The sequence below is a fragment of the Eleutherodactylus coqui genome, chromosome 9 (assembly GCF_035609145.1).
Source record: "Eleutherodactylus coqui strain aEleCoq1 chromosome 9, aEleCoq1.hap1, whole genome shotgun sequence".
Lineage (NCBI taxonomy): Eukaryota > Metazoa > Chordata > Amphibia > Anura > Eleutherodactylidae > Eleutherodactylus > Eleutherodactylus coqui.
This window is the reverse complement of record NC_089845.1, coordinates 82,735,090-82,750,561: the sequence shown is the minus strand read 5'-3', so window position 1 is coordinate 82,750,561 and position 15,472 is coordinate 82,735,090. Positions and strand designations below refer to the sequence as shown.

The 15,472-nt window shown below is 42.6% G+C and overlaps 1 protein-coding gene and 1 long non-coding RNA gene across 3 annotated transcripts in view; one reads left to right on the top strand and one right to left on the bottom strand.

Annotated features, from left to right (window-relative positions):
- The window catches only part of MIB1 (MIB E3 ubiquitin protein ligase 1), an 82,401-nt gene that overhangs the window by 45,290 nt on the left and 21,639 nt on the right, over positions 1 to 15,472 (top strand). For both annotated transcript variants that reach the window (XM_066579631.1, XM_066579632.1), the window contains exon 13: positions 11,331 to 11,463. In XM_066579631.1, coding sequence (XP_066435728.1) covers positions 11,331 to 11,463 — 133 coding nt within the window. The remainder of the gene's footprint in view (positions 1 to 11,330; positions 11,464 to 15,472) is intronic.
- LOC136579218 (uncharacterized) lies at positions 2,567 to 6,225 on the bottom strand. The gene is made up of 2 exons (XR_010786718.1): positions 6,038 to 6,225; positions 2,567 to 5,436 (listed from the first exon to the last, which is right to left on the bottom strand). It is a non-coding gene; the product is annotated as an uncharacterized lncRNA (long non-coding RNA).

Genomic DNA, 15,472 nt, shown 5'->3' with positions numbered 1-15,472 from the left:
GGTTTGGTCATGAGCTGATGGCGTACAGGGCCATGTGCCCTACAGGTGTCCCTGCTGCACAGGTTTGGTCATGAGCTGATGGCGTAGGGGGCCATCTGCCCTACAGGCATCCCTGCTGCACAGGTTTGGTCATGAGGTGATGGTATATGGGGCCATCTGCCCTACAGACGTCCCTGCTGCACGTTTGGTCATGATGTGATGGTATACGGGGCCATCTACCCTATAGGCGTCCCTGCTGCACAGGTTTGGTCATGAGCTGATGGTATACGGGGCCATGTGCCCTACAGGCGCCCCTGCATCTGATGTTCATATGAGCAAGAAAAATGCTCTCCACATGCTAAAGGGGTATTCCGGGTAAGCAAAGTTGCTGTCAAATAAATGATAGTCAAAAGTTATTAAAGCTTACAGTGTGATTCTGCTTTGGATTTGGCCTGTAGCTCTAAAAACCATTTCTTTCTGGCACTTCAGAAGGGCTTATTCCCAGGTTATCCTGGATACGACCAGTAGACCTAATGGTGCTCCAGGTCGGGCGTGCTCAGTAGCAACGGCCCAGGACACCTTTTTTTTCCTTTTTCTCTTTCCAGCTCTCGCAGCGGATTGCTGACCGGATGGCAGGGCAGCACTTAGTGGCCACATGCACAGGGAGAAAGTACAGAGCAGGGAATTGTGTCAAATATACCTTCAAGCTGCACTTCAACAGGGATGCGGCAGACATCTTGGAAAATAGTGATGCGGGAGGGGGGCATAAAAAACTGAGGGCAGGATAAGGTAATGGCTGTGTGATTTATACCCACAACCAGCTGTGCATAAGCACCTTTCATATCTGGAATTTTTGAAAATTTGCTGAACAAGCAGAAAAGCGGTTTTATCATTACTATTATATTTTTTTCAGCAGCTAATCTAACATAAGTAATAGACAATTCCTTTCATCGGACCTCCGAAGCAGAGCTAAGTGGCTCACATTGTCCGGACGCTGGCTTCCAGGTAGATGGCCAGATGGAAATGTGACCACTACGGCCAGTCAGAGGCCACAATTTCGTGTCCCCAAACTCCTGGCAATATGGCGCTCAGGATCTGTTTCGGTAGCACAGATGGTGAAGCTGCAGCCTCTGATTGGCTGCAGCGGTCACTTGCTTCCTCCTGTCTACCCAAAAGCCTGCGCTGTGGAGCAGTGTGAGCCACTCGGTTGTGCTTTGAGGGTCCAAAAAGAGGTAAGTATTAGCTATTTTTATTTTCTAGCAGGCCTAGCTGATGGAAAAGTTTTTATAGTAATGATAGAACCCTTAAAGGGACCTCTAGGTAGTGGCTGATCCTCTAGAGCCCCCACAATAGCAGCTATCTGCTGTGGATCCACAGTGTGACAGGGCTACCATTAACAGACACTTGAGCCAAGTACTGTACTGGATCCGGGGTATGGCACAACCCCCTGTTAACTAAGGGGAACCTGCAAACCTCTCAGGTAAAGCACTATGTATTGTTTGTCATCATATTAGTGCTAAATAGTATTTGAACACAACTACTGCCCTTGTAGTATCTGTCTTCACATGAGTGGTTTCTGGAGTTCCACTACCAGTATTTGCATTTATTTTCTGCTAGCAGAGAAGTCCCTTTTCCTTTCTTCTGCTTTTACGAATGACTATGATAACCAATGTCTGTAATTAGTATATGTAATGTTTTGCGTAAATGTCTGCGTTTCCAAGTCTTCTCCAGTCCAATATAAGTAATTATAAGGTTATCCGTTCGTCCTTCATGGTGTGTCATCAGCGGGATCTATCTTGTATTCTCACTTTTTTTTTTTTGCTCTTTTGTTGTTCCCGGTTTTCCAATTTTGTGTTCTGTTTTATACTTTTCTGAATTTTGTGTGTGTGCGCTACCTATAGTTTGCTTTTTCCACTTTTGTGTTTTCCTGGGTAGTAGTATGATAATGCAGCACAATGCCTTCTTTTGTCTTTGTGTACATCGATTAAACATGGCCATATATGTAAAGTTTTCACAAGGAGAATTGAATTAATGCTGAATCCCTTGATTCATTTCCACAGGGGCTCAGGTAAATGTAAATGCTGCTGGATTGTGGTGGGGAAATGATCTTGGCCATTCCCTTTTATCCTATCCTCCATGTCTGGTAATCAGAGATGATTAGTGATCATCCACTATAATTATTACCTATATAGTTATATGTGTGGTCAGTTTCAGGGAATACACTTTGATTATTCGCATTGTGTAAAGAATACCAAAATCCGAAAGAGGAGAAACAAGTGTATGTTTTTAGTTTTAGCTGATATTATTAAATAGCCCAAAATGAGTCCAATATATAGATTGCTTTATAACTTGCTGATACGTGAGCATCCCATCCCGGTGTGCTGCTAATTGCTGGGCTGCACCAGTACTTCCCATTGCTTTCAGTTGCAAGTATAGGTGCAGTCAGGTGATTAGTGAAAAGATGCATGCTACACATGGGCTGGGATGGACCGTATGCTGGAACCCTTTTAACAAAAATGTTACTTCTTTACTTCACTTAAGATGAATCCGCCTTAATAGATTGTAAGAAATAGGGTGCTGCGTAACAGCCATTTATTACAAGATTTTATTGCATAATTCATACAGACGTCACACATCGCATTGTAACTAGTAGGAAAAATATCAAAGACTAAAAGCTCCACTGCAGTATTTTCCTGGTACTTGTAGTCCTCAATGCAATCCTACAGCTGGTTGAAGGGGACCAAATCCATTGAAGAGGTGATTTGGTTCCATTTTACCAGCTTTAGCAAAGCATTGCAGTGTGGTGGGAGCGAGTGCTCATTTGGAGCTGTATCGTACGTGCAGCCACATATTGTCTTTGATGGTCGCGGCAGGGAGAAGAACAAGACTGTATATATGCAGACTGCGGTATCCAGCAGTGAAATGTATGTGCTGCAAGCAGACAATCGCTACACAACAGTAATAATAGAGATACCTGCAATACAATAGATGGCAAGATTTAGGCCCAGTCCTATAGAAAAGACTATAAATTAATGAAGCGACATAAAAGCACGCTAGCAGAAATGATTTAGGGACAGTATATGCTGCATATATGACATGTATCCAATGCAGGTACACGGTGCTTCTGCTAAGTAGTATTATACTGCGTATCCTGCAAAATGACAAGAGGTTATTCTTCCCGTCTCGAACGCCAATCACTTTTTAAGTTTTATGTAATAATGTGCATTGAAGAGGAGCGAGCCTATTGCGATCGCTCAGCCCAAATGACTTGCATGCTGCAGCATATGGCGCTTTTTTTCTAGCAGGCTGTGACCACAATAATGTAAATATATTCCCTTACACCATGCAAGTCCTAATAGGAACATAGCAGGTGCTGCCTCTCCCCGAACGGAGCAATAAAGTCGCCACTAAAACCGGTGGCTATTTATACCAGTTAGATGTGAACTCTTCTGCAGATCCAGCTGCTCAAGTGTGCTCTTGGATGGCAAGTCCTGCTCATGTATTTGCCATATCAGGGCAAGAAAAGGCCATGGAAAAAAAGGACTGCAGCATTTGATAATGTCAGCATCTGTTCCCCGTGTCAGTCAGGCGATTGAAATGTTTGAGTTACGACCATGTCAGCACATGCTCACAGTTCACACTGTCCCGGGTTTAGAAAGAACAGCTGATCTAAGAGATGGATGTGACATTCTAGAGTGACTCCGGGGTTTGTCCCTCGGCTACAGAATGAATCTGCATGCCTACATCGCCTCTTATATGTATGTGCTACGAATGTCTGCCGTTAGTTCGTAGAAGGCTTTACTTTACGTGTAGGAACAAGATAGCAGGAAGCGCAGACGGCGGACAAACTATTCATTACACTTTAGAGCATGTTTCTTTAAAAGCCTTGGCAAGGAATTTTGAGACGGTTTATACCCCTTTTAAGGGAAACTTACGTTTAATTTGTTTTACGCTAAGCTTAACAAAATAATTCTTTGTCAGAAGTGCCCATCTGCGTCTCATCAAAGGTACATAATGTCCATTTATAGTTTTGCTTGTCGGAATACTATTGTTTTGCTCTGTTTAACTCCGTGGCTGCTGGCTTAGGCCTGCAGCAGTGTGCCGTGTTGTCTGCAAGTATTGCAGTGTCAAGTTTCTCAATGTTCTCTTCACTGGGACAGAAATCTTGGGCTTGCTGGGTTGTCTGATGCAGGACTAATGAGTATATAGTTTGTGTCAGTGCTGCAGTTTACTAGGCTAATGAAAGCCAATTATGGTGCAGGTTGTTAATCTGGTCATATACAGTATATATGTACTTGTGTGTTTGCATACAGTCTCATCATATTGGCAGTTTGTGGCTCATACACAGCATAAGTAATTCATATATAGAATACCGTATGTATGTGTGAATGAAATATATGTATATATATATATATTCGCATAGGACCTGTTTGATTAGTTAGCGTTATTAAATAGTATGCAATTAGTAACTAACACATAAAAGCAAGGTTTATAGCCCGAGTGGTGAAATACACTGTTGCAGATTAAATATATGGTGATAAATCTGGAAGAACATAAACCTTTTCAGTCTTAATTAATAAGTAATTCATCATACTAATACAAAATCGGATCCGAGCAGTGGCAATATCATTAGGCATCTTAGCCCTGTTTTACCTGGCTGCAGTTCTGTAATCCCAGTACATATTGCAGTGTAAGGCGGTTACTTTCTTGCAAGAGGAGTTTGCACCTGGTGAAAATACATACTTCTTTACATTCCATAGCATCGTATGTCCATATGGGTACATAAAGAAGTATGTACTCGGCACAGGCTTGTCGACAGAAGAAGCTGGAAGGGAAGAACTTTTGCACGCCTCTAAATTCAGAGCAGAGTGTTCCATGCGGCCTAATAGTGCTGCATTGCTATATAACATCAGGGGGAAGAAACAAAGGCCTACAATACAATGTAAAGCAGAAAGGCTTAATTACAATTCTCTTAGATTAAAAAAAACTAAACACAACAATAAAATCCATCACATGCTAACAAAATTAAATATGTATACATTTAAATCAAAATGATGTTACAGGCTATATAGTATTTTTACACCGCAAGGACATTTCTGCTAAACTTGTATGTATTAGTGACACAATACAGTGCTAACACGGGCCGGTTCCACATATGCAGCTGCTGATGCCGGCCTTCTACTCTCTTCTGGCATGATTATTAATTATCCTTGGGACTCACCTCCACCTGCTTCCGTATAGCAGTCAGCAGTCCTTTCCATCTTTTATTGATGACTGCAATTGTTGCCACATTCACCTAGACCCCCGACTTGCGTTCAGTAATCTCAGAGGCAATGAAATGACCGGCATGATGTCACACTGCTGGTGAGCTCTCGCTTCATCTGGGTTTCGTGGAATTAGTGCATTTGCAATGCAGAGAACGGGCTCCTATTTCTAGAAGACTTGCAATTAGCAGCACTATTGGTTAGGTGTCCCGAGAAAAGGAAAGATGAGCCAAAGTAAAATTCCTGCAGAGCCTGACAAAGCTAGTGCATGCAGCTGATAGAGAGCAAATCAGAGAGTAGCTGGTGATATAGCACAGTAATACAAGGAAAAACAGCATTGCAGCATTACTATTACAGCATACACTGTCAGGATTTAAATAGTTAGCAAACTACATAGGCTGCACGCTCTGCGGACACAATGCAAGTCACATCCCTGTGCCATAAGTTAACTCATGGCTTAACGTTGTGGAAAGGGCAATTTATTGTTACGGATGATTGCTCTTTGTGCAGAACCCTTACGTTAGATGGAGAGGGGCGTAAATTGCACGTACAACTTTCCTAATTCCACTTAATGTTAATGGTGAAGCATGCATTATTGGTGTTAGTAACGTTAACTCTATCATCGCCTGCTCCGTCGGTAGAGCCTAGATTACTTACAGCTCAAGCAGAAGCGTTTGCCCATTTATACCTATAGCATCGTGTAGATTAGAACAGTGTGAGCAGTAGCTTTTATACTTAGCGCTTTTTTGAGTAGCATGTTAATTGAAAAAAAAAGGAATCGCACAGTAACTCACCTTCTGTCATTAACTGCAAGGATGCATGAATGTCTGTATATGGTATATAACATATATACATACATGATCAGAGGGCAAGATAACAGGTGCACTGCTGCATTAAACCGTACGCTGCAAGTGCTCTGCTTACAACCAGACTGTATGCTGTCCGGATTAGATGACTTTTTTTCCCCATGTGATTTTAAAAAAATAAATAAAAAAATTCATGGGAAATATAGATGTTTTTAAAAGAAAAAAAAAAGTAATATCTTTCCCAGTGCTTCCGTTCTTGAAGAGGTTCCTTTCGTTGAAGTTTCCAGATTGGACCGCAAACACATCTGTGGCAAGCTACTTCTCCTTCCTTTTAGGTCAATAAAGCCCAATATGAGGTCAGGACATTCACTTGCAATTATAGAGACAAGCCATATCCCCCACTCAAAGGGCACAAGCTAAACTGTAAGAGCTTTATAGGCAGCTAAGCATTTGAAACATGCAATCCCAGGCAAACGTTCCCTCTAGTGCCTCTCTCTTCCCTGACCATATTTAGTCAACCATAGCAAAAAATAGTCTCTCAGCTGTCGATTGTCGATCCCAGAGCTCTGGGAGCTCCTATCATGCTTTCTGCTTATTGATTGTTCATCCTGCGAGCCCCAGCACCGCTTTGCCATTTGTTCGGCTATTTTTAGCAATGCCAAATAAAGCGGTCTCTCATGTTTCCACTTCTATTACCCACCTTTTCACTGAACGAGCACTATTGCTCCCACAGCCTCTTATGGCTATCCCTACACAGGATTTAGACCGTTTCTGCAGAAAACTCCCAAGTCTGCACTTGATAGGAAGCTGCATAGCATGACATTGTATGATCACATGGACGGATGTCACAGAGGGGATGAATGTGGCTATTTTTCTGTTACAGTATCATTTAGTAGAACACACACAGGACATGTTGCTATTTGTATTTTTGCTACATTAGTTTGTAGTTCTTGTTTCAGAGAAATGCAGCTGTGTTCTTACAACCTCTCTCACCCCTAAACTGCTGGTTAGTCATTAACTGACTCTTTGTGTGCTGCCTAGGGCAGATGGGAGCCCTGTACTGCTATAGTAGTTTTCCGCTGTCTTTTCACATTCTCCAGTTAAAGGGCCTTTTAAAGGGACAGTGTCAGCAAAGAAAATATTTGTTTAGGTACTGGAATAACTTTTTGATTCTGCTGTAAAATTGTTTTGTTTAATCATTTCGAATGCCCCCTCGTTTGGATATAATTTAGGGTTTTTTTTTCACTATGTGCTAGGGGGCACATATAGTGACATTTGGTGACCTCTCTGAATAATTGCTATACTACAGTTGATTATGCTATGGAACGGTTTGTAGGTTCACCTGAATTTTCTTAAGGGGTACACTTTTAAGGGGCTCTGGGATAACAACCCCCCACTCCTGCCTTACGCCCCAATATACAGCAGCACTCTTGTTCATGGGCCGTGTCTGGTATGGCAGTTCAGTTGAGTTACATAAGGCTGAGCTGCAATGACAAAATCAATGGACACTGAAACAATAGAACGTTTTCTGCAATCCTGGAGACCCATTTAACCTTATAATAGCCTATGATCTGTATATATACATGCCATTGGTTGTTGGTGTAGATTTATGGAGCAGGTGGATATATTAAACTGCTGACACATGGCCATTATCGTAGGGGATTCTGATCACAGCCATTTAAACACTTGAATCCCGTGGTCAGTTTTGAGCTTGGCATGCAAGCTGTTGGGGGCTGCCTCTGTCGCCCTATTGGCAACTCTCCCTTCCCCAGTAATGCAAATTTACTAAAGGGGTTGTTTAAGGTTTTCAAAAACACCAGTCCATGAGTTTTAGCATATTGCCGTTAAGTTCCATTTAAGCGAATGGGACAGAGCTGCAAGACCTCATACAACCTGTGGACAGGTGTGGTGCTATTTCTGAAAGGAAACAATCATGTTTTTTCTAATCTTGGACAACCCATTTTAAAAATGTTTTGTTTTTTTTTTAAAACCCTTTCATACATGTACAGGACAGAGATGCGATTTGGGTGTGAAGCGGACTCTGAAACCAGGCCAGTTGTTTGAAACAGCTGACACCTGCTGCAAACAGCTGCGATTGCACCTGTTTGACGCCGTACATGTGCTGTCATTCCTGACTTGGACCCCCTCCAACTCTCAATGGACTTCCTGTGATTTAGTACCGATGGTAGCCCTGGGCCTAGTGACGGCTCCCAAGGATGCCATGAACTTAAAGGGGTTGTCTCGTGGCAAACATCAAAATTTTACTTTACTCCATTCCCCCTGTCACCCCCCTGGCATAAAATAGCAATTTAAAGCGGTTTTTAAGCCGCTTGCTACTCACCGATCCGACGAAATATGAAGTTTTAAAAATCTTCTGCCTAAGATGGCCGCCGGTCCTTTCCCAGGGATGCACTGTGGTTTTCTCCCATGGTGCACCGCGGGTCTTCTCCCATGGTGCACCATGGGCTCTGTGCGTTCCATTGCCGATTCCAGCCTCCTGATTGGCTGGAATCGGCACAGGGCTGAGCTACCATGACACGCGGTGACCAGCTCTCTGGCACGAGCGGCCCTATTCACCAGCCAGAAGACCGCACAGTGCAAGCGCGTCTAAAAAAGCAAGCCGCCAGCGAATTTAGACGGAACCATGGAGACGAGGACGCTAGCAACAGAGCAGGTAAGTGAATAACTTCTGTATGGCCAATATTTAATGCACGATGTATATTACAAAGGGCATTAATATGGCCATACAGAAGTGTATAACCCCACTTGCTTTCGCGAGACAACCCCTTTAACCATATTAAACTCTGCCTGTGGCAGGGCTTAATATGTGAATAATAAGAAATATAATCAAGTGTGTCAATAATTTGTAGAAGTGATCAATCACAAGTTCTGGTTCGCTAAGGGATATAAAAAAAGGATGATTCAGTCAAATAAACTTTTTAAAAATAAATTTTAAAAAATTAAAAATTCAACCCCCTTTTCCCATAAAACAATCTAAACCTAAAGCAAAAATTAATTTTGTATCGCCACATCCAGAAAATCACATACTATCCAAGTATCACATTATTTATTGCACATGGTTAACTCTGGGTGAAGAGTTGTTTTTTAAATAGTGAAAGTGTTTTTAATTTTCGTTAAGCAGTAAAATAGAGTATAAACATAGTATTCCCATATTGGGGTTGACCATAAAAAAGGGTATGAATTTCATTTTTACTGCGCCATAAATGCCACAAAAGTAAAAAAAAAAAACGAAAAATGACACAATTGCATTTTTTTTCTTCATTTCACCCACTTAGAACATTTGAAAAGTTTTTACATATACATTTTTTGGTAGCACTAAAAAAAAGAAAAAAAAAAGCTTCTCCCACAAAATAAACCAAGCCCTCATAATACAGCTATGTGGACATCAGGTTTAATAGCTCTTGAAAGGCGAGAGTGAAAAAAAGAAAAACAAAAAGGTGAAAAATGGCAAGTAGTTAAAGGATAAATACTAGCCATGTGGACAATTAATAAGCCAGCCGATACTCACCCCGCCTGGCTGGCCGCAGCTCCTGCGCCCCTGCCCCGTTCACCAAGCTGGGTCTGTTTACAGGCTGCAGAGGGAGCTTACCACAGATCCCACGGTCTGATTGGTCGGAGTAGCCTGTAAACAGAGTGGCAGTGGAGTTGCGGGCAGCCAGAACGGGTGAGTGAAGGGTGGGTTATTAGTTTTTCCACAGAACCAGCTTTTTAAAAAATTATTTTTATTTATTCTTGTTGCATTTATTGCCCTACTTAAATAATGCAATATTGCAATGGACTCCGCAGGAGCAGTATTGGGAATTTTCTAAAATTTACCAGCATATTAAGTGTATTCAGATGTCACTGCTGTTCCAAGATGTCACTAGATATGAGACCCTTGATAAACGATATCAAAACCACGTCACAAAGTATTCCGAATGTAGCACAGCTTATAGAGGGTTGCAGATTTTTAGAGGAGACTTTATTAAGTAGTTATATATAGAATGTGTGTGTATATATCTATACACGTATATACACACACGTCATATATAACTACTTAATAAAGACGACTCTAAAAATCTCATGTATTCTTGCCATCAAAAAGATCTAATTTGAAGTTCAATCTAGAAAGCAGTTTATTATGGCGTGGATACTTTGTTTTTCAAATGGCCATGAAAAGTTGTTTTTTTTTTTCACCTGCATTTACAGATTCTTGCTAAATAAGGATACTTTTTTTGCGTTGTGGTATCCACTAGTACGTAGGAGGTTAATGGGTGAGCTAACTTGTGTATATTTGTCCCTGTCTCATTAGTGTAGTCTATGGTGGAGCTGACTGGGCCCTATAAATAGAGGTTTTAAGTAGCACCTCTTTTCATTACACATTATGTGAATGCTTTGGTTAGCAAGGTCCCAGCGTCACCCTGAACATCTGTCATTTTCTATAAGCGTACACTTAAGAGTTCCAGTCTACATTATGAGATAACAAAACGTGCCACAGGCCTTCTCCTCAATGGGAATATATTGTATTTATGGAATAATGACCGCAAATGAAGATGTTTGCTCATACAAAATAGGACAATTTGTATGTTGCTTTATAGGATCCTTTTTGTAGAAGGGAAAAAAAATCTAAAAGTGTCTTGTGATACATTAATTCCCCAAGGCACCGGCTGCTGTTTATCATGTGCCATAGAAGTAGTTGTTTCTATAGTTGCCTTTTTGTTGCTCACTTTAGTAGGAAGTATAACGGGAAACCACTATGTACAGCATCCACATGCATTCATCAGGGCCTGATCCATCATGGTGGCCAACAAATATCTTTGGAGCATCCATCCCACTCCTGGGACAGACACCCCACTTGATGCCCCTTACAGCACATATACAAGAGGCCCTCTGTGCTGCTCTATGGGAGTTAGGGAGCCGCAAATTTAACTTTATACTTTAAAAAAAAGAGAAATCGCAATATAATGTATATCTTCTCGACTGGATAGGATTGCTGAACACATGTTTTACTGAAAAGTGCAAGTCTGAGACCTTAATAAAGTATAAATAGTGACTGCATGGTGGAACCAAGTTGACCCTACAGAATGGATTGCAATGCAGGGAGGTGAATGATCCCTAGCCGGACAGACGCTCTTCATGATCCGGTTGTGATTTTCACAACCATATCAAGGACCCAGTCTGAGCGGGGATGGTGGTTACTGGTGGGCCCATTATTTAGTCCTGATTATTATAGATCCTTATTATAAGTCATTTATGAAAGTTCATGTTTTGGTTTTTCTAGTGCCATGCGTGTGTTGCTTTCAAAACTGCCCCGGCCGTGGATAGTGGATGAGAAGAAGGATGATGGGTACACTGCGTTGCACCTGGCAGCCCTCAATAATCATGTTGAAGTGGCAGAGCTGCTAGTTCATCAGGTATGACCACACAATTATAGCATTGATTCTTTTGTATTTCACATGATGGAAACCTCTTATGTTTTTTTTTTCTTTAGGTGGTGGGTGGGTGGGGGGTTGTTAAAGGGGTATTCCGGTGACTCAGAGTAAAAGCTATATGCTTCATAAGGTGATAACATGTAATTTTGCAATATTATGTTAGAACTTGTGCTACAAAGCTGCAGAGAGATTCCTTTACCCATGGTCTCCCCCCATGCGGAGTTCTCCATTGGTATCCAGTAGTGACAACCTGTAGGCTCCACTGTTTTACTGGTCAGGCACCCTCACATTCTGTACTGTCAGTTTGTACAGTCGTGAATGCACGCTCGTCAGTAACGGACACCGGGGCATTGTGGGAATGTCGTTTTTATGCTCCTGGCAGCCGTTTTACATAACAATGTTCACATTTGAAGCTGCCTGGAAAGGAGTGATAGTGCTGGTTGTCAAAAAAGGTACTGAAGTGCAGTTTGACGATTTTGATGGACGTGTAGAATGATGGCAATAAGTGGAAACTTTGGGCAAATTTTGAACATTTTGGCCAGTCTCTGGAATACTCCTTTTTTGTTCTTTTGATCTGGAGGTATAATAGGAGAAAATAATTGGTCAAACAATGATTAGAACTTGCACATTTGGGGCACTTTCTGCAAAAGGTACAGAATGACATGTTGTGATATATTCGTACACTTGTTAAAAAAAAAATAAAAAAATCCAGCACCTAGGAGGAGTCATCATTTTGCTGCTACACTCGGCATTCAGTTCTATCTCAGGCAGATATACAAATGAGTAGAGTTGTGGTGATTAGATGAACGGTCTTGACATCTGAGGCCCTAAAAGTGGTTCCCCCTTGGCCTATAAAAGGCTCTCAGAGGCTCCTTGTGTGCAGTGACTTCTTCTTCCCCTTGTGTAGAGCTTGTTGATACTAGACGCCTCTGCGACGCAACCAGAGATTTCGCCCAGTTACCAGAGTCTTAGAGGGAAGCATTATTGGAATAAAAGAAGCTGGACAGTCGTATTAATGAATTGTCCCCACCTTGGCCGTTCTGACCAGACTGTTAGGAGGTGTTGGGACTAGTGGATGTGGGGGGGCACACATGGTGACTGGGCTGAGGATGCCCCCGACAGACCACCAGTAGAGAGGAACATCTGATCATCCGACAAGCACGAGCAGCTTCAACTGTTTCGCCGTCTGCCATCCAGATACAGGTGGCGCCATCGTTACACCGCTGTGTCTGTCGGAACCATTTCCAGGCGCTTGGCTGAAGGGCATTTGATCTCACAGCGCCCATTATGTGCAATGTCCGTGCAGTGGTGGTGTGAGCGACGAAACTGGACCGCTACGAATCCAGGTTTAGTTTGGGAACTGACAATAATGTTTGTGTCTGAAAACCTTAGGGTGAGCGCCTCAATCCTGCCTCTGCTGTGGAGCGGCACACTGCCCCCTGCAGGTGTGATGGTCTGGGGGCCATTGCATACGACAGTCACCCCTAGTAGTGGGACAATGACAGCTCAGCGATATGTTCAGGGCATCCTGAAGTCACATGTGTTCCTCTCATGGCGGCTTCCAAGAGGCAGCAGGATAATGCCCGGCCGCACACACAAGGGGTCACAGGAATTTCTCCACAAGATTGCCACACTTTTGTGGCCGCCCGGTCATCAGATTTATTGCCAATAGAGCATGTATGGGACCATCTGGGACGCCAACTTCAACAGTCTGCACAATATAGGGGTTCAGTTATAGCAAATGTGGACCGATATGCTACAGGATACCATACAGAACCTGTATACCTCTATGCCCCCTGTATCACATCTTGTATCCAAGCTAGAGGCGGTACAACAGGATACTAGAGCCTCCCTCCAAGTGTTCAGTTTTCTGCATAAATTATACTTTTGCTCTGATATTGTTTTCACTTATTTACAATGGGCATAAAAAGTCTACACACCCCTGTTAAAATGCCAGGTTTTTGTCATGTTAAAAAAGCGGACAAAGATGAATCATTTCAGATTGAATCCCACCTTCAGTGCGACCCGCTATCTGTACAACTCCATTGGAAAGCTAACTGAAATCATGTAGGCTTCATGTCCATGGGCGGATCGGATTCCTCCTGCGGGAGCCCAAAGCGAATTCCGAACCTGCCCGCAGCCGAGAACACTGCTCACGCGTCCCGGTCTTCTATGTACCTGTCTGAGTCTGCTATTTTCTTCACTGCAGATGTGTGAGGAAACACTAGCAGCCGCACATGCACAGTGGAGTTTTGTTTTTTTGTATTTAAAAAAAAAAAATTAATCACTTCTGTTCTCCCTTGGCCCATCTGCAGTTCAATTGATTTCAATGGAAGCCGTCCGTGCAGGAACCGCACTGAAATGAAGCGCGCTGCAATTTGTTTTCCGGACCAAAAGGTCTGCAAAACAAATCTGCGTACTTTAATTCAGCTGCGGTGCCCATGTTTCTCTATGGGTGGCTTGAACTGCGGATTCGGGGGAAAACCAAAAATAACTAAAACGATGGTGCATAAGTGTGAACACCCTCTTATATTTGGCTAATTCTGAGCACAACTACATCCCTAATCACATTTAAACTCATGTTAAATAGTAGTCAGTACTCCGCTACCATTGTGTACAGTGATTCTGATTCACCCATGTAAAGATCAGCTCTTTTAGTAGGACTTTCCTGATATTTTCTTAGTTCTGTAAAGAGCTTACAACACTTTAAAGGGAACTGATTGTATCAGTCAGGAGAAGGGGACTAAAACATCTTCAAGACATTACATATACCAGAGAACACAGTGAAGACGTCATTAAGAAGTGGAAAAAAAAGTTAGCACAACAGTGACATTACCAAAAACTGGGCGTCCCTCAGAAAGTGATGAAAAGACCAGGAGAAGATTGGCAACCTGTATTCTTCATATGTCGGGGAGTGTGTGTGTATGTGGGGTGGGAAGGGGGGGGGAGGCAAGACTAAGCCTGTTCTGTTAAAACCTACATCAAGTCTGTGGGAGAACGTGTTATGTCTGATGAGACCAAGGGGGAGCGTTTAATTCCCAAAGGTATGTTTGGCACAAAGCTAACAGTTCACATCAATTAAAGAACACCCTACCTGCAGTGAAGATGCTGGAGGCAGCTTTATGCTTTGGGACTGTTTATCTGCTGCTGGAACTGGGGCTTTAGTCACGGTTGGGGGAATTATGAACAGTCCAAATATCAGTCCATTTTAGCACAAAACCTTCAGCCTCTGCTAAGAGGATGAAGGAATTTCACCTTTCAACACAATAATAACCCAAAGCAGACCTCCAAATCACCAAGAGAATGGCTTCACCAAAAGAAGGTCAAAGCTTTGGAATGGTCCAGCCAGAACTTAAATCTGAATTCCATTGAAGATCTGTGGGTGACCTGAAGAGGGCGCTGCACACAAAATGCCCTTGCAATCTGGCAGATTTAGAGTGCTTTTGCAAGAATGAGTGGGCAAAGATTGCCAAGTTGAGATGTGCCATGCTGATAGACACCTACCAAAAAGACTGAATGCTGGCATAAGGTCAAAGAGTTCATCAACAAATATTAGTTTTATGTAACAGACATTATTTTAGGTTTTTTTCCCTCCCTAAGAGTTCAGTTTGTTTTACAATGGACATTAGGTGCTTGTATAGGGGGCCTATGGAGCCAAGACCAGTACCCCTCACCTCACTGTTCACGTGGGTAGAAGTGATGAACCTGACGTCATTCATCCAGGAGGGGACCAGCCAGACATCTCTGGAGAGCGCCCCCATCCTTGTGATTCCTGACAGGCTCGGGAATACAGCGCTCAAACATCTTTTTCTGCATAATGTCAATTCTTTCAAAAGGTAGCTCTTCATCACTGGGAACCGGTTACCCTCTTGGAAAACAGGTTAGTGGTAGTTTGAGGGCTTCATTCCTCATGACAGGTTTCCTTAAAAGGTTAGATCAAGCAGTGGCCAAAAGCTTAGAAGACGGAACTTTGTAGTTAATGGAGTCAATT